Raw genomic sequence first — 13,975 nt, 5'->3', positions numbered from 1 at the left:
CATTTGGTTGACTTCTGACATTCCACTTTCCTTGATTTTAGGAAAGACCTGTTTATGTAGTTGGTTTTTAAAATGTGCCAATGCCTGTACATTAACAAGATTTTTAAAAATAAAGTTGTATAAAACATTTAATTTATTGGTCTTTCGTGGAACTTGACGCCTCACCAGTGTGTTACAGCTGAGCCATGAGCCTTGTAGCCTCGTCAACATTAACTGCTTCGTCTTCCTGACACTGCTGAGGAATCTGGAGGGAGAAAAGTGTGGGACGGAAAGTGTGAGACGGCTCTGTGGAATTCAAGTAACAACAGTGAACAACGACAAGGATGATCTGTTACCCAGTTTGATTTCCAGTCAGCCCTTTGCAGCTAGAACATTAAATTCTGATTTTAGACTCCATGTTTTAGAGTCTGAATATGACTGAACTTGCTATACACACTGCACAGCCACGTACAGCAGACAGGCAAGTACCAAAATTACATTCAACTCACAGGCTTCGAAAAGCTGCAGTTTAATTCATGAGCCATAACAGAAAGAAATGATTTCTACTCACCAGCTGTTTCTGCAGAGGTTCAAGGGAAAGGCCTTGTGAGAAGTGTGCAAGTTCCTTTTGGATATCTAGAAAAGCTTTATTCACTCTCTTAACTTGGTCGTCATTCGCAATGTTTATCTTTAAGAAAAGAAAGCAGTAATTCATGATCGCATAGCGATTAAGGACATAATACATTCAACCTTACCTGAACCTTATTAATTACATTTCTTTTCTAGAAATCTAAACAAACGTAACCGTACCAGTATGCGGGAACGATTCACAGTAACTCTTGTAGTCTTATCGGGACATTTTAGACAAGAGGTTCTGGTGTTTAAAACTTAAGAATCATGTGGCTATGCCCCATAGCTGACTTGACTGGTATGGAGGCCGAAGTGGGCACCAGTCTTTCTAGGCGACAGAGCCATCATCTTACCTGTGAGACGAGCAACCTGCATCCGATGCCTTTAGTGTCCCGCTAACAGTACCTCTCTGAGCCCGTCCTTGACTTTCTTGCCTTGATGGCAGCCCCTGGCAATCTCAGAACAGCCTCCCCCGCCCTCCCGGCAGCCCCCTCTCTTGCATCTAAGCCGTGGGGTGGTGGTCCTGTTCCTCGCTGCTGCTCCCAAACCATGTCTCCTCCAAATCTCTCAGCCTCCGTGCACTTCTGACCAGGCCGTTCCGACAGCCCTTTCCTCATCGCTGTCACCTGCCAACACCGTGACGACTTGCTCCTTCACGCAAGACCTCAAACCTCAGCTTGCTGACCTCTCATACCTGGAGTCACTGCTTAGTAGCTTCACCAAAAGTCTAATCCTACGGCCTCGGGATGGCTTCAGGTGCTCTCTGCTGGGACTTCACTTCCTCCCTCTGCCATCACTGCCCGGACCTCAGGGGCCTTCTCACTGGCTCTGCCTGGAATAGGCTGCTCCCAGCACATCCCAGCTCTGCATTCCGAGCTCCTCGTCATTCAGTGTCAACTTCAGAGACAATTCCATGGAACACTGACCCCACACCCCCATCTATCACCCAGTTTTAGTTCCTTTATAGCTTTTCCAAAGTCATAAAACTGCTCGATCAAAAAGCTTACCTCACCGAGGTGACACAAACTGAAAAATAAAATGTTATTTTTCTATGGACGATTATGACAATACTAAGTCCTGGAGAGCTGACTCCACCTACTACATAAACTTATTACAAACATTTTCTTAAAGAACCTACTTAATCTTGAAGAAATTTCCCAAATATTTTGAAGTAAAAACAAAGAAGATAAACTCTTTTATAAATTTTGCATTTACGAAACAAAATACTGTATTTTCATTTCACAGGTTTTTGTTTGCATTCCACATATTCAGAGAAATAAGTTACCGAGGAGAAAAATGGGTGCTGGCTGACATTCCACGTCCTGGCTCTGTTGAGAGGTTCTTGAATATATTTGAGTTCAGAGTAAGAACTGGTTCTCCTACCAGGTTTTTTATGATTTTTGTGCTCTGATAAACCTATAAAAACATGGAGCCTCACACATTTGCAGTTAATTTTCTTTTTGTACATTTGGATCAAGAAGGGGATGTTAACGTTGCTCCATTTTTTTAATCCAATGTTTAAAATCCTCTTGCCTTTGTAGAAAAGGCTAAGGACCTGTTTTAAATAATAGCATTCAGTTTTCCAGCATCTTCACCATTGTGCTTTGCTTGTAAAATATAAAGTCAGAGTGCTTCACTAATAGTACTCACCTTCTTAAGGTTTGTGGTAACTGGTTTTGCTTTACTTTTCACCTTAAAGTGTTTTTGGCTGGCTATGTGAAACACGTTCCTGGACTTGGGCCCTCTCCGTTTGTTTTTGGCCATGGTCTGGGAAAGAAAGAAAAGGAGCTCAGTTAAGTTGCCCAGGTTTATGAAGTATACATCAATTCAAGTTTTTAGAGTAAAGATACCAAGTGAATCTAAGAAATTCTAACTGCTGATTCTTTTTAATGTGGCTGCGTGTATGACCATTTGCCCCATGTCTTTGGCCCCTCCTAGGTTTTCTGCTGTGCAGAGCAGGTCTCTAACTCTAATGCCTCGCCAGCACCTGGTCCATAGAAGCGCCACATTAACTTCTGCTGGTGAATCCATTAATATTATAAACACACTTGTTTTTTTAGCTCTCTGCTGACAATGGAACCATCACCGTCCATCCTGCTAGTTCACATGCCATTCTGGTTCCGTCACACGCGAGGACTGACTCCTGTCTCCTTCCTTTTTCATTCTTTTTTCCTTGCCCCATGTTCTCTCCTGTGTGCACCTCCTCTAAATCAGTCCTTAATCCTGCACTTCCTACTTTCCCCCTCCCTGAAGTTACCTTCACAAGTTTCATATCAGCTCTGTGTGAATGGCTCTTGCTTGAACCTTTAGATACTCTTTGTCCTGTAGCTAAACGTGCACTAAGCCTGTAAATTGCACCTTAGACACATCTCTCAAATCTGTTTTAAACGATGCATGTGGAAAAACAGTTTTTAAAATATTAATAGTTAGGATTTATTGAGCTTTTACTATATGTACAAGCACTATGCTAACATTCTATGTGCTTTAATTTACTCTCACAACAACACTGGTGTGATACTGTTTTCTCCCCATTTTACAGATTTAAAAAAAAAACTGATGCAAAGATAAATTCATTAGCCCACTGTCACACTGTTGGTAATCACAGAATGCCAGGATTCAAAGCCAGGCGAACTAGATCAAGAGCTAGACCCCATTATGTGACATGGCATCTCACGTACAAATAACAATGTGATACAACACGCGATGTAGTCCTGCCTAGTTCAGGATCAGGTTCCTGCTACAGTCCCTAGGTCTACTTGGTTAGACCATGGGTTGGGCAACCTATACCCATGGACCAAATCAGGTCAGGCACCTGCCTTTGTAAATAAAGTTTTATTAGAACACATTTATGTCCATTTAATTATGTACTTTCTGGATGCTTTCCTGCTACAACTTTGGTCAGCAAAGACTAAACTATTTCTATCTAGTCCTTTCAGAAAGACTGCCACCCTGTCTTGAGCCGTCTGCATTCCAGTTTATGCTACACAGTGCTTTGTAACGAACCTGCCCGACGCTTCCCCGACACGGGGGCAACATGCTTTGTCCTGGTGTGCTGCTGGAACCGCTATCGAGCATAAACGTCAAACGCATCTCCTGCGACCTGTCCATACACAGCCAGCCTAGCTACTAATGGTTCTCTGAGTGGACACCTTGCACACTTCCTTTTCTCCCTTTGCTCACATTGTACCTCTCGACTGAAATTACATCCTCCCTCAATGTCTAGCCTCTGGCAACTACTTAACAGAGACAGCAATGCTTTTCAACCCCGATACAGGACTCCTACTTTAAAAAATGAACCCAGTAGAAAATATGTGATTATTATAGAAGCAGAAAATACATATAATAAACCCTCCCAACTTAAATAATCTAAAATTCTTCCAGTAGTAATCACAATCCAACCACACATCTATTCATTAATCACCATTTGTGGTAGTGATATCTACACGCACATGAAATAAATACCAGCACAAGACACGTAATGACAGGTGCTGTTACAGGCAGCATGCAAGCGAGGACGTGAGGAAGGGTCGTGGAGAAGGTAATGCCCTAGTGGGGGGACAGAGGAAACTGGGATGAAAACAGACTCCGCCAAAACCTGGTCCCTGGCGAGGGCGGAGGCCCACAGGCCCGGCGTGTCCACGGCCTGGGCGGCCGGAGGCAGCGAGCGGCAGACCCGAGCCCCGGAATGCAGCGGCGCGAGGCCCGCCAGTCCTGCCCCAGCCCCCAAAACGTCCTACTAACCTCTCCCCAGACCCACGTAGGGTACAACTCGTGCAGCCCCTTCTGCTCCAGGTGACGCCACCTACACGCGCAGGATCCCGGAAGTTCCGGGGGAGGCAGCCAATTAAATGTCCTGACCCAGGTCGTGGTCCCGCCCACCGAGCAGAGCCCCGCCCACAAGACGGAGTCCCATTCAAGAGCTCGGCTGGAAGACACACGAACCCCGCCCACTGGATGTCGTAATAAACGTAGTTCCGCCCACAAGTCGGTTTCCGCCCCCTAACGTAGTCCCGCCCACAGGACCCACTCCTGGCCGAGCCCCGTCTCCGAATCACAGCGACGCCCCGCCCACAGAACGACGCCCCGCCCACCACGGGAAGTCCCGCCCCCAGCATCCCTGGCTGGCGCGGGATTGCGGTCCGCAGGGCTCCAGGGAGCTGGGGTTGTTAGAGATGCCGCCTTGTCATCCACCCAGGAAGATGGGAAACGAGCTGTCGCCCTCAGTCGCTGCTCCGGCTGTACCCTCGCACCTCGCGACGGTGTCCAACAGGCGAGGAGCTGAAACGTTTTTCTCAGGGTGAAATGTTTTTCTTTTCCTTGCTTCCAAAGCAGTTTCTGACAGCTTGGCAGGGGCGCAGGAACATATAAAAATGTTGGCAAACAAGTGTCAAGGAACTTACAAAACTTAGAAGAAACATGTTTGCCTTCCGGTTGTGTGTCTGTGCGTATATTCCCTAATGAAGACGTTCTGGGTTGAGTTTTCTAGAAAATTGACTCAATTCTTCCAAGAGGATCTCTGCAGTAACGTAGTTTTCACAGGTGTCTCTGCTTAGTCTGTCGAGGTCATAGGAAAAGCCAGCTTTTAAACAAATGTAGAAGTCCTGAGATGTTTATATGGCATTTTATATTGAGAATGCAAATGGTTAACCCTTTGTAGTGAAGGAAAAACGACTCATTTCCACAAGATGTGGGTCACAGGCTTTAGCTGCTCACTCTATATTTTCTGTAATTCAAATATCAGATGACTTGCATGTATGCTTGCTTGTCTCTCAACTAATCCACACACTCTTCAGGGGCCGGGTCCCTTATTCAGTCACGTATGTATTCCCACCCAGGATTCAGTATTTCCAGCGCATGGGAGGTGTGAAGTAAACATTTGCTGAATGACATTCCCTGAAGTGTAAAAAGTAGGCAATGGATTGTAGCCAGTCCATTAAAAATGACTTTAAGCCTCTATCATCTTGAGCACGACTGAAAAAGACCTAAAGGAACCCTTTTTGTTTATCTTCCTGCAGCTCTGCTCCCTAAAGGGATAGGTGCTTGACAAATGTTTTCAATTTAAGGAAGCAGGTTTTATCCAGCATAATCCCCTGGCCAAATGCCTAGAAATTCTGAACTTGAACTAATGACAGTCACAAAGGAGGGCTTGCATATGAAATCACTGAAGGTTAAAAACGGTCAAATACATATCACAAAGGCCATAAAAATATTCAAAGGGCACATGAAGTCCTTTCACATCTTTTATGAGGCTTGGTTAAAATGCAAGTAATGGTTAAAAATTACAGGAATTGTGAAATATTTAGCAGGTGCATGTTTAAAACTTGGCAAAGGTGGAGGAGGCAGCGTTTTACTACGTTAGGAATTGACACCCCAAATTTCAGCAGTGTTTAGAGCGAAAAAAAGGAAGGGCTGCTGTGCTTTGTAATTATCAAGTGTACTTGATAAGTAAACATTAAAGCTGTCTGTCTAAAGCTCAACAATGATTCTGTTTTTCAGTTGAAATTGTTATGTTCAGAGTCTAAACAGACCAAAGTTGCCAGTTTTTGACTCTCTTCTTTGTGCTGTGTTACAAGAACCCTGTTGTGCTGAAATTTTGCTAAGAATTACTATGATGTGTACAACCTAATATTCTGAGAACTCAAAGTCCTCACAAATGTTTACCACCTTAAAAGCTGGGTAAATTATTAGAAAGTGGGATCAGAGTAAACAGAACAAAAATGTGGAATGTAGGGTTTTGGTGATGTCTTCTTATCTGACAATATAAGGGACAAAATGTGTAGCTCCGGTTTTTGAAAGCTGTAATCTGAGACATGACTTGAGAGGTGATTCACTGGAATTAGCCTTTGAATTTTGGTCTGAGAATTCTCCTCCTGGCTTGCAATCCAGGGCATTGAGCAAGTTGTTCAGCCCCTTTGGGCCTTCGTGCAAGCTCTGGGGAGATATCCCCTGGGCAGTTTGCATTATGCAACCCCCACCTTAAGGTCACCTTAGGAATGGGAAGATACACCTTAGGAATGGGAAGATACCAAACCCCATATGGTATCAGCTCTGTAAAATCAACACTTTCCCCAAGTTATCAAATGGTACATTCCTGTGGTTAGTAAGTCCCAGCTGCACAAATCACAGGACGTGATGAATGAAGGAAATGGGGCTCACCTGGAGAGCACCTCGGACTTGGGACTCTGCAGACTGGGGCTGTGTCCCCTTTGTGTGGCTTGCCTTGCTAGGTAACCAGAAATCTTGTTCATCTCAGTTTCCTGCCCTGTGAAAATTAGATGAAAGTAGCCGCTTGAGTTGAGTTGACATTTAGACTTTCTAAGAAGAAGACTTGGGAAAATGTGCCTTTCAGACAGAGTCTGTGCATGTGCCCTAATAAAACAGTATCGATTCATACTTCGATTCTTCCTTAACATGTTACTAAAGTAATATTTTTATGGCTGGAGTTGTAACTTACAGGTGCTGCTCATAGCACACTGTCTAATGCATTGAGAGGAGAGCCCAGGAAGCATGCTTTGCTACAAAGGAAGTTCGAGCTGGATTGAACTCATTCAAGAGAAGTGGTGGACATGAGCTCCGTATCTTTGGTCAGAATTCCTGGGTTCTCTGGTCAGTGCTAACCTTTTACTTGTTTGTACTTGATGGTTGTGAACATGGAGACAGAGATTCCTTGTTAAGCAGAAAACCCACAGATAGTGATAAAGGGTTATTTAGCAAGTGAAAGGATTCACTGATTTGAGAAAGTACATGATTTCTGTCCCCTCCACATTTTTTTGAAAAAACGAAAGTAAAATGTACAGAATATAAAATGTAAAGATAGCATCACGAGCACAGAAACATCCCTCAACTCAATCCCCAGTTACTGACTGAGACATCTGAGGGTCCATCACGGGCGTTAGTACTGCCGCCCAGTGGCTTCAGCGTTCTCCCCATCTTCCCAGCACATCATCGCACCTACAAAAGTCACCGTCACTTCACTAAGATCACCTACATGCTGCGTCTGTCCACATTTCTCCAACTGACCCCAAAGCATCTATTCCAGCTTTTTTCCCAATGTAGGATCTTGAGGGTCGCACATGGCGTTTGGTTTTTACATGTCTTTTGTCTCTTAATCCTAAGCTGTGAATCTCCTGCCCCCCAATAACCTTTCACCCAGAAGTTCTAGCTCCCAGTACTGATCCTTGTCCGAACCAGATATTACATTGGCCTTGCAAAAAAATGGTTGTTTTAAAATTCCATCATTTCATCTGTATTCAGTAGCTGGCATTCTCTCATAGAGAAGCTTTCTGTCTCGCTCTCGCTCTCGCTCTCCCCCGACTCATGGATGTTAGGGGAGAAGGAAGTTATACTCTATTACAACTACTATTCTTTTTGATGGCCAAACTGCCCCAAATTTGTACGGGACCTCCTACCAGCTAGCTCATGGGTGTGTTGTGTATCTGACTTAATCTTATTAGTTTTTGTGGGTTTACTTTGTTTTTTAAAAAAGACTGTTTTTTAAGAGTAACTTTAGGTTCACAGCAAAACTGAAAGGAAGGTACCTTCCTCATGTACAGAGATCCCCAAGCACCCCTGCCCCCACCCATGCTGTCTCCCCATTATCACCACCTCCCACCCCCAGTGGTACATTTGTTACAATAATGACACTACACGGACACGTCATCATCCCCCAGAGTCCACGGTTTCCACTGGGGTCACTCTTGGTGTCGTACGTCCTGTGGGTTTGCACAGATGTGTCACGACATGGGTCCACCATTATGGCGTCACACAGAGTCGTCTCACTGCCCAAACATCCTCTGTGCTCCCTCCGACCCCCAAACCCTGACAACCATCTGTCTGTCGCTGTCTCCACAGTTCTGCCTTTTCCAGGATGTCACAGAGTTGGAAGCATACAGTGTGCAGACTTTTCAGATTGGCTTCTCTCACTTAGTCATATGCATCTAAGTTTCCTCCGTGTCTTTTCATGACTCGATAACTCATTTCCGTCTAGTGCTGAATGACATGCCACTGTCTGGATGGACCCCAGTTTATTTATCCATCACCTACTGAGGACATCTTGCTTGCTGCCAAAATTTGGCAATTCTGAATAATAATAAATATAAACATATGCCTGTAGATTTTTGTGTGGACGTAAGTTCTCAAGAACTATGGGTAAATATGAAGGAAAGTGACTGCTGGATCATATGGTACAGGTATGTTTCGGTTTGTAAGAAACCACCACACGATCCTCCAGAGTGGCTGCACCGTTTGATTCCAGCAGCAGTGAGTGAGAGTTCCTGTGGCTCCACGTCCTCCCGGCATTTGGTGGTGTCAGTGTCTGATTTGGGCCATTACAATGGGCGTGCAGTGGATCTCACCATCATTCAGTTTGCATTTCCCTGATGACACGTGATGCTGAGCGTATCTTCATGTGTTTATTTGCTGTCTTTCTATCCTCCTTGGTGAGGTATCTGTGAAGGTCTGTGGGCCATTTTTAATCAGGTTGTTTGTTTTCTTACTGAGTTTTAAGAGCTTTTATATATTTGGATAACAGTCCTTTATTATATGTGTGTATTTAAATATAAATATATATGTACATTATCTTCTGTGATGAAAGTGAATACAGATCAGACCTTATTCTTAAAAGTTTGGCTCCTATTGTATTATATTGGCATAAATGAGCCCAAATGTTCTAGAGAATGTGGATGAGGGAGGCCGGGCCTTTCCTTGAGATGCAGGAGCATAAAGTGCACTGTAGTTAGTGCTGTCGGGAACCATTTTCTCCGGCGGGGTTCCAGCCTCATTAAGGACTGCAGAAGCAGAAGGTACGGGCTGCATGCGCTAGCGGGTATTTGGGCCACATCTAAAGACTAGTTCAATTTGAACCTTATTTAGTGGTCCCTAAACAATGTGACTTGGCAGTCACCACCTTATGTGCTTCTGTGTGGACCATAAGAGAAGCTGAAAGACCACAGGGAAACGGCCACCCCTCGGCCTTTTACGGAAGGTTCGTGCCCATTAAGAAGCTCTTTGCATTATTTTGTCCATAAGTAACACTGCGCAGTTCAATTCTAGATTTCAGATAGACCCAAATCAAAGCCTTAAGCAGCCGGGACAGTAATTATACTCTTGGTGGGTCACACACCTTCTGTTTTCCCTGGGAGCCCAGCATACCGCCTCCTCCGGGAAGGAAAGTCAAGGCCCCGTAGCCAGTCCGCAGCAGCAAGCCCGGCGAGCATCCAGGAAAAGGGCCCGAGTACCCTCTTGCCCCCGGGGCGCACAGGGCGACATAACTTGGGGACCCAGGATCAGTCCCCAGCCTTGGTCCCCTCACTCCCGAGCCACAGCCTGCAGAGGGTGCCAGAGGAGCGGGACGAGGCCCGGGAGGGACCTCCAGGCCCTACCTTCTGTGCAATGTGGGGCGCGCTCTCAGCTCCCCCTTTTCTAACTCTGGGTACTTGGAGCATCTTCCCCCCTGGGATGACGGGAGGACCTAATGGAAAACGTGGACACGCGGGTTGGCCAAACCTTAATGAGCCGCAGCTCAGTTCCTTCTGTGGCTCCTGATTGTTTGGAGCTTGTAACCATCGCCACCGCTGCCAGCCCCCGGCTCCTTTCCAGCCGGGCGGGCCCAGGCGGGTGACTCACTCCTCCCGGGACAGCCTGCGGGCAGCGCTTCAGCGGTGACTGTCCCCGTGCGCGCCCCCTGGCGGCCGGCGAGCATCCCGCGGGCTCCGGGCCGCCTGTGCCGCTGCGGTCCCGCCCAGCCCGCCCGCCACCGCCCGAGCTCCTTCCTCTCCCTCCGCGCCCGCCGCCAGGACCATGTCTCGACTCAGCTGGGGGTACGCGGAGCACAACGGTGAGCGCCCCCCGCGGGTGGGTTGGGGCGGGTGGTCGGGGTCCGCGGGGCGCGCGCGCGATCCCACTCCGGGGACCTGGTCCCCTGGACCGAGCCGCCCGGGAGCCGCGTGCGGGAGGCAGCCTCGTGTGCACCCGGAGGGCCGCTCCTGGGGTGTGGACAGTGGGCCCCCAGACCCCAGTCGTCCTGTCCCGCCCTGCACTGCCCTTGGAAAGCCGGGGACTCGCTGGCGGACGCGCTTCTCGTTAAGGGCAGGCTAAGGACACACTTTTAATGAGTTGAGGACAACTTCCCTTTCAGTCTTGTAAGCTCATCATTCACTCAAGGGGAACCAATCGTGGGAAATATTTGCAACTGTATTGGAGAAGTTTGAATACTTTGAATTGCAACTCTGCAAATTCAGGGTGCCTTCTTGGCAACCAAAAGACCGCGAATTTCTTCCTAACGATGGAACGTGCCCACAGCAGCGTGCGGTTGGCTGGCTGATATGCGGGCTTTACAAAGAAAGGCTTTGGCTTCTTACTGGAAAGTGAAGCGGGGCTTTGGGCCCCTGTTCACTCTTTCTGCCTCTCCTCCCACACTCATCCGTGCAGACAGGGACGATTAGCAAAGGATGGCTAGACTACAGCACGTTGCCAACATGCATTTACTGACGGAAGCAACAGTAATAAGACATATACTTTTCTTCTTGTGTATTCTAAGTTCTCAAAAGTAAACCGTTTTCTTTTCTGTTCGTTAAGCTGAACTTATTTCAAATGCTGATTATTTGAACTAATTGCAGTGGCACCAAGAAAGCAGATAGTGAATCACTGTCAGAATTAAGTCTGTGAATAATGATGATGGTGAGGATGATTTTGGGGGTTAATGTGTGTATGATTGAACAGCATTGTCGAGTTTTATAGAGAGTTTACTTTCACAAAGAAACAAAAAAGTTTCATTTCTAATTGTGGCCCTGTGAGGCTACGGTTAAGTGACCAGTTTAAAAGTGGGAGCGGGTGAAATTTAGAACTTCAGTAATGAAAAGTGTAAGTTAGGTGGGCTTATTTTTGACTGAGTACGTTTTGTTCATTTCTGACATAAATTTCGTCCGATGTCCTTCTCTGCTGGAATAATGGTCATTATTGTTAACAGTTACTGCGTGCCAATAACTATGGTTAGGAAGGAGGGCGTCCGATCCCTGAGTACTGTTTCCTCTTCAATGCGTTAGAAAACATGGAAGCCCCTCTTGAGAAATCTAAAAACTCTATCTCAGGGAAGCAAGCCATTAAGGAGGAGTGATTTTGCAGTTCTTCGAAGAATTGCGGGGCCATTCGCTGGCTCCCTGCTCGAAGAAGCAGTAACATCCTGAGCACCACACGTTTAAGTGGATCAACTGTGGCAAAATTCCCTTGGAAATGTGTCCTCACTGGGCTGGCCACTCCTGCATGTTTTCTGTTTCCACGGCCAAAGGCGGTGAATGAGCAGATAAGAGGCTTCGGAAGGGGGTACCGCCTTCACAAACGACCTGTAACTGCTAACGCGAACCTTCCATAGTTTTATGGTTTAGTGTAGGGAATGTGTCCAACACTGCAAAGCGCGTATCACTGTGGACATTCGAAAGTTCTGGAAGCAATGGAAGAAACATCATCTCTCTTTATTTAGCAACTGTGTTTAAGTGGGTTTAAAGTTGGATGTTTGGAAAATGTAAAAGGTGGGGGCTCTTAAGAGGCAGGGAAATGAACCTGCCATAGTGTTTAATACATATATAATATTGAGTATTGGATGTAAAGGGGTATTATTTGTATTTCATTTTGGTTTGCCTCTGCTTTTAAAAATAGTCATGGTTATAAAGGGCTGGAAGTAGGAGAGTACAGGAATTAGGAGAAGAAAAAAACCTCCTGATTGGAAAGAAAGTCAACAACATTTGTGACACATGCACTGCATTTTTGAAATCTAATTATCTTTAGGTTAACTCGTACGTGGTGGCAGGGAGGCAGAAAACTCTTTTTTTCACATAAAATTGGGTTAGATTGTACACGGAAAGACGCCTAGAAAGGTAAATGAGAGTACATGTAAGGAAAGGTAAGGCTTTTTCTGTAATACGTTTTAAGCAAGGACTTTTGATGTTCAAGTTGCTTTGAAGTCCCAAGTGTCAGATTCACAAGAGAACAACTTTTAAGTTGTGTGTGTGGTTAGGTGTACATGCCATGACTTTTTGTACCTGAAGCAAACGTATGCGAAGGAAGAAATTTATGCTTTCTCCTTTGTACAAATGAAGAGTGAAAAGGAGCATTAGATTTAGAGAAGGAAGATGTAGATAACTGTGATATATTTGCATTTCATGAAATTTCATTCTAAATCTTTTAAAATTACTTGCTGTTAATCACTAATGTGTAGTTAATTGTCATGCTGTAGCATTTTTATAAGTCCTTGAGTTTTAGAGAAATTAGGTCAGCTGGTTAGTGAAGCAGGGAAAAGTTTATTCAGTCGCCCTGACATGTCCTTGCCCGGTGGTGGCTGAGTTTCCTTGCCCGGTGGTGGCTGTGTCTCCTTGCCCGGTGGTGGCTGTGTCTCCTTCCCTGGTGGTTGCTGTGTCTCCTTGTCCAGTGGTGACTCTGTACGTTGCAGGTACAGTGGAGGAGACAAAAAGAACCTGTGACCCAGACAGTGACTCAAGTCTGCAGAAGGAGTTGGCACTTACTTGGAGCTGCCACCTCACTGCTGCTTTTGACAGACAGAATTTGAATCCAGTCTCCCAGAGAACTGAAGAGATAAGACAAGAGAACTGCCAACGTATTGGTCCACACCTGGTTACCAAACGCGTGTCTGATTGGGAACTTGATGCAATTTGGGCTTGTTGAATAGATGAGGATGAGGATTGTCGTGATCCACTCTGGAATTCAAATGTAGCATTGGCAAAATAACCACAGAATAACTTTCTGAAATGTAGAAAGAGAGGAATACATTGCTAGCTGATTCCACTGCAGCTAATCAGCACTATTATGTTTCCTGACATGGTGCAGCCATTTCATTTGGGTTATCCTACATGGGACTTTCTTGCATTTCCTCAGTATGCCTGTTGCACATCACAGCTAATGGAGCTGAGGCCTGGGTGACCCCCTTCGACACCAGTGAGCGCTCGAAGAAAGAAGTAGGACCACACCCTTTTTGCACCACACAGCTCTCAGCTCCATCAATTCTTTCAGCCCTTAAACTTCACGACTTCCACAACTCTCGTTCTTGGACTTGACACTGAACCTCATTGTTTTCCATAGTGAATTGGACTGTTGTTTTTAGTTTGGTAGAAGAGTCCCTTCAGAAAGTCCCTTATACAACTTACCTGCTCTTTGTCTACAAGGGTTAGCTTAATTCTGAAAGTGAATGAAGGCAAACCAGCAGGTTTCCATACTTGTAAGAAAAGCAACTAGGCTTGTAAAGAAAAACACAAACCCAGTTAGATGCTGAGGTCTTGAGGGTGGAGATCTCATTTTATTAATCTCAGTGTCCTCTTCAGTCTCCAGCACAGTCTGTTGCTCTCAACAAGTATTTTGG

At 45.7% G+C, this 13,975-nt stretch overlaps 2 protein-coding genes across 3 annotated transcripts in view; one reads left to right on the top strand and one right to left on the bottom strand.

The window, feature by feature from the left end:
• Nucleotides 1–110: 110 nt before the first annotated feature.
• Nucleotides 111–4,435, bottom strand: RBIS (ribosomal biogenesis factor). Its single transcript, XM_033126598.1, has 4 exons — nucleotides 4,351–4,435; nucleotides 2,260–2,376; nucleotides 551–667; nucleotides 111–244 (listed from the first exon to the last, which is right to left on the bottom strand). Exons 2-4 carry the CDS (start codon nucleotides 2,371–2,373, stop codon nucleotides 173–175), a joined length of 303 nt encoding a protein of 100 aa, XP_032982489.1. The 5' UTR covers nucleotides 2,374–2,376; nucleotides 4,351–4,435; the 3' UTR covers nucleotides 111–172.
• Nucleotides 4,436–4,752: 317 nt separating this feature from the next.
• LOC117034092 (carbonic anhydrase 13) overlaps nucleotides 4,753–13,975 on the top strand; it is a 29,042-nt gene continuing 19,819 nt past the window's right edge. Inside the window, exon 1 of one of the 2 annotated variants that reach the window (XM_033126784.1) lies at nucleotides 4,753–4,906. Coding sequence is in view for 1 of the 2 variants with exons in the window: in XM_033126783.1 (XP_032982674.1) it covers nucleotides 10,408–10,444 (37 nt within the window). In the remaining variant the exon portion in view is untranslated. Of the gene's footprint in view, nucleotides 4,907–10,302; nucleotides 10,445–13,975 lie in introns of those variants that run through there. The other variant, XM_033126783.1, reaches the window with a different exon arrangement.

This window comes from Rhinolophus ferrumequinum, chromosome 14 (assembly GCF_004115265.2).
Source record: "Rhinolophus ferrumequinum isolate MPI-CBG mRhiFer1 chromosome 14, mRhiFer1_v1.p, whole genome shotgun sequence".
Taxonomy (NCBI): domain Eukaryota; kingdom Metazoa; phylum Chordata; class Mammalia; order Chiroptera; family Rhinolophidae; genus Rhinolophus; species Rhinolophus ferrumequinum.
Note: the sequence above shows the minus strand (reverse complement) of the source record. Positions and strands in the feature narration are given on the sequence as shown.

Bases quoted from the DNA above. Each gene is read 5' to 3' on its own strand.
- RBIS (XM_033126598.1), bottom strand. From the start codon at position 2,373: ATGGCCAAAAACAAACGGAGAGGGCCCAAGTCCAGGAACGTGTTTCAC. The intron at 668-2,259 runs GTGAGTACTATT...CTTTTCTTAAAG, and splicing joins TTACCACAAACCTTAAGAAG to ATAAACATTGCGAATGACGA. The intron at 245-550 runs GTGAGTAGAAAT...TTCTCCCTCCAG, and splicing joins AACCTCTGCAGAAACAGCTG to ATTCCTCAGCAGTGTCAGGA.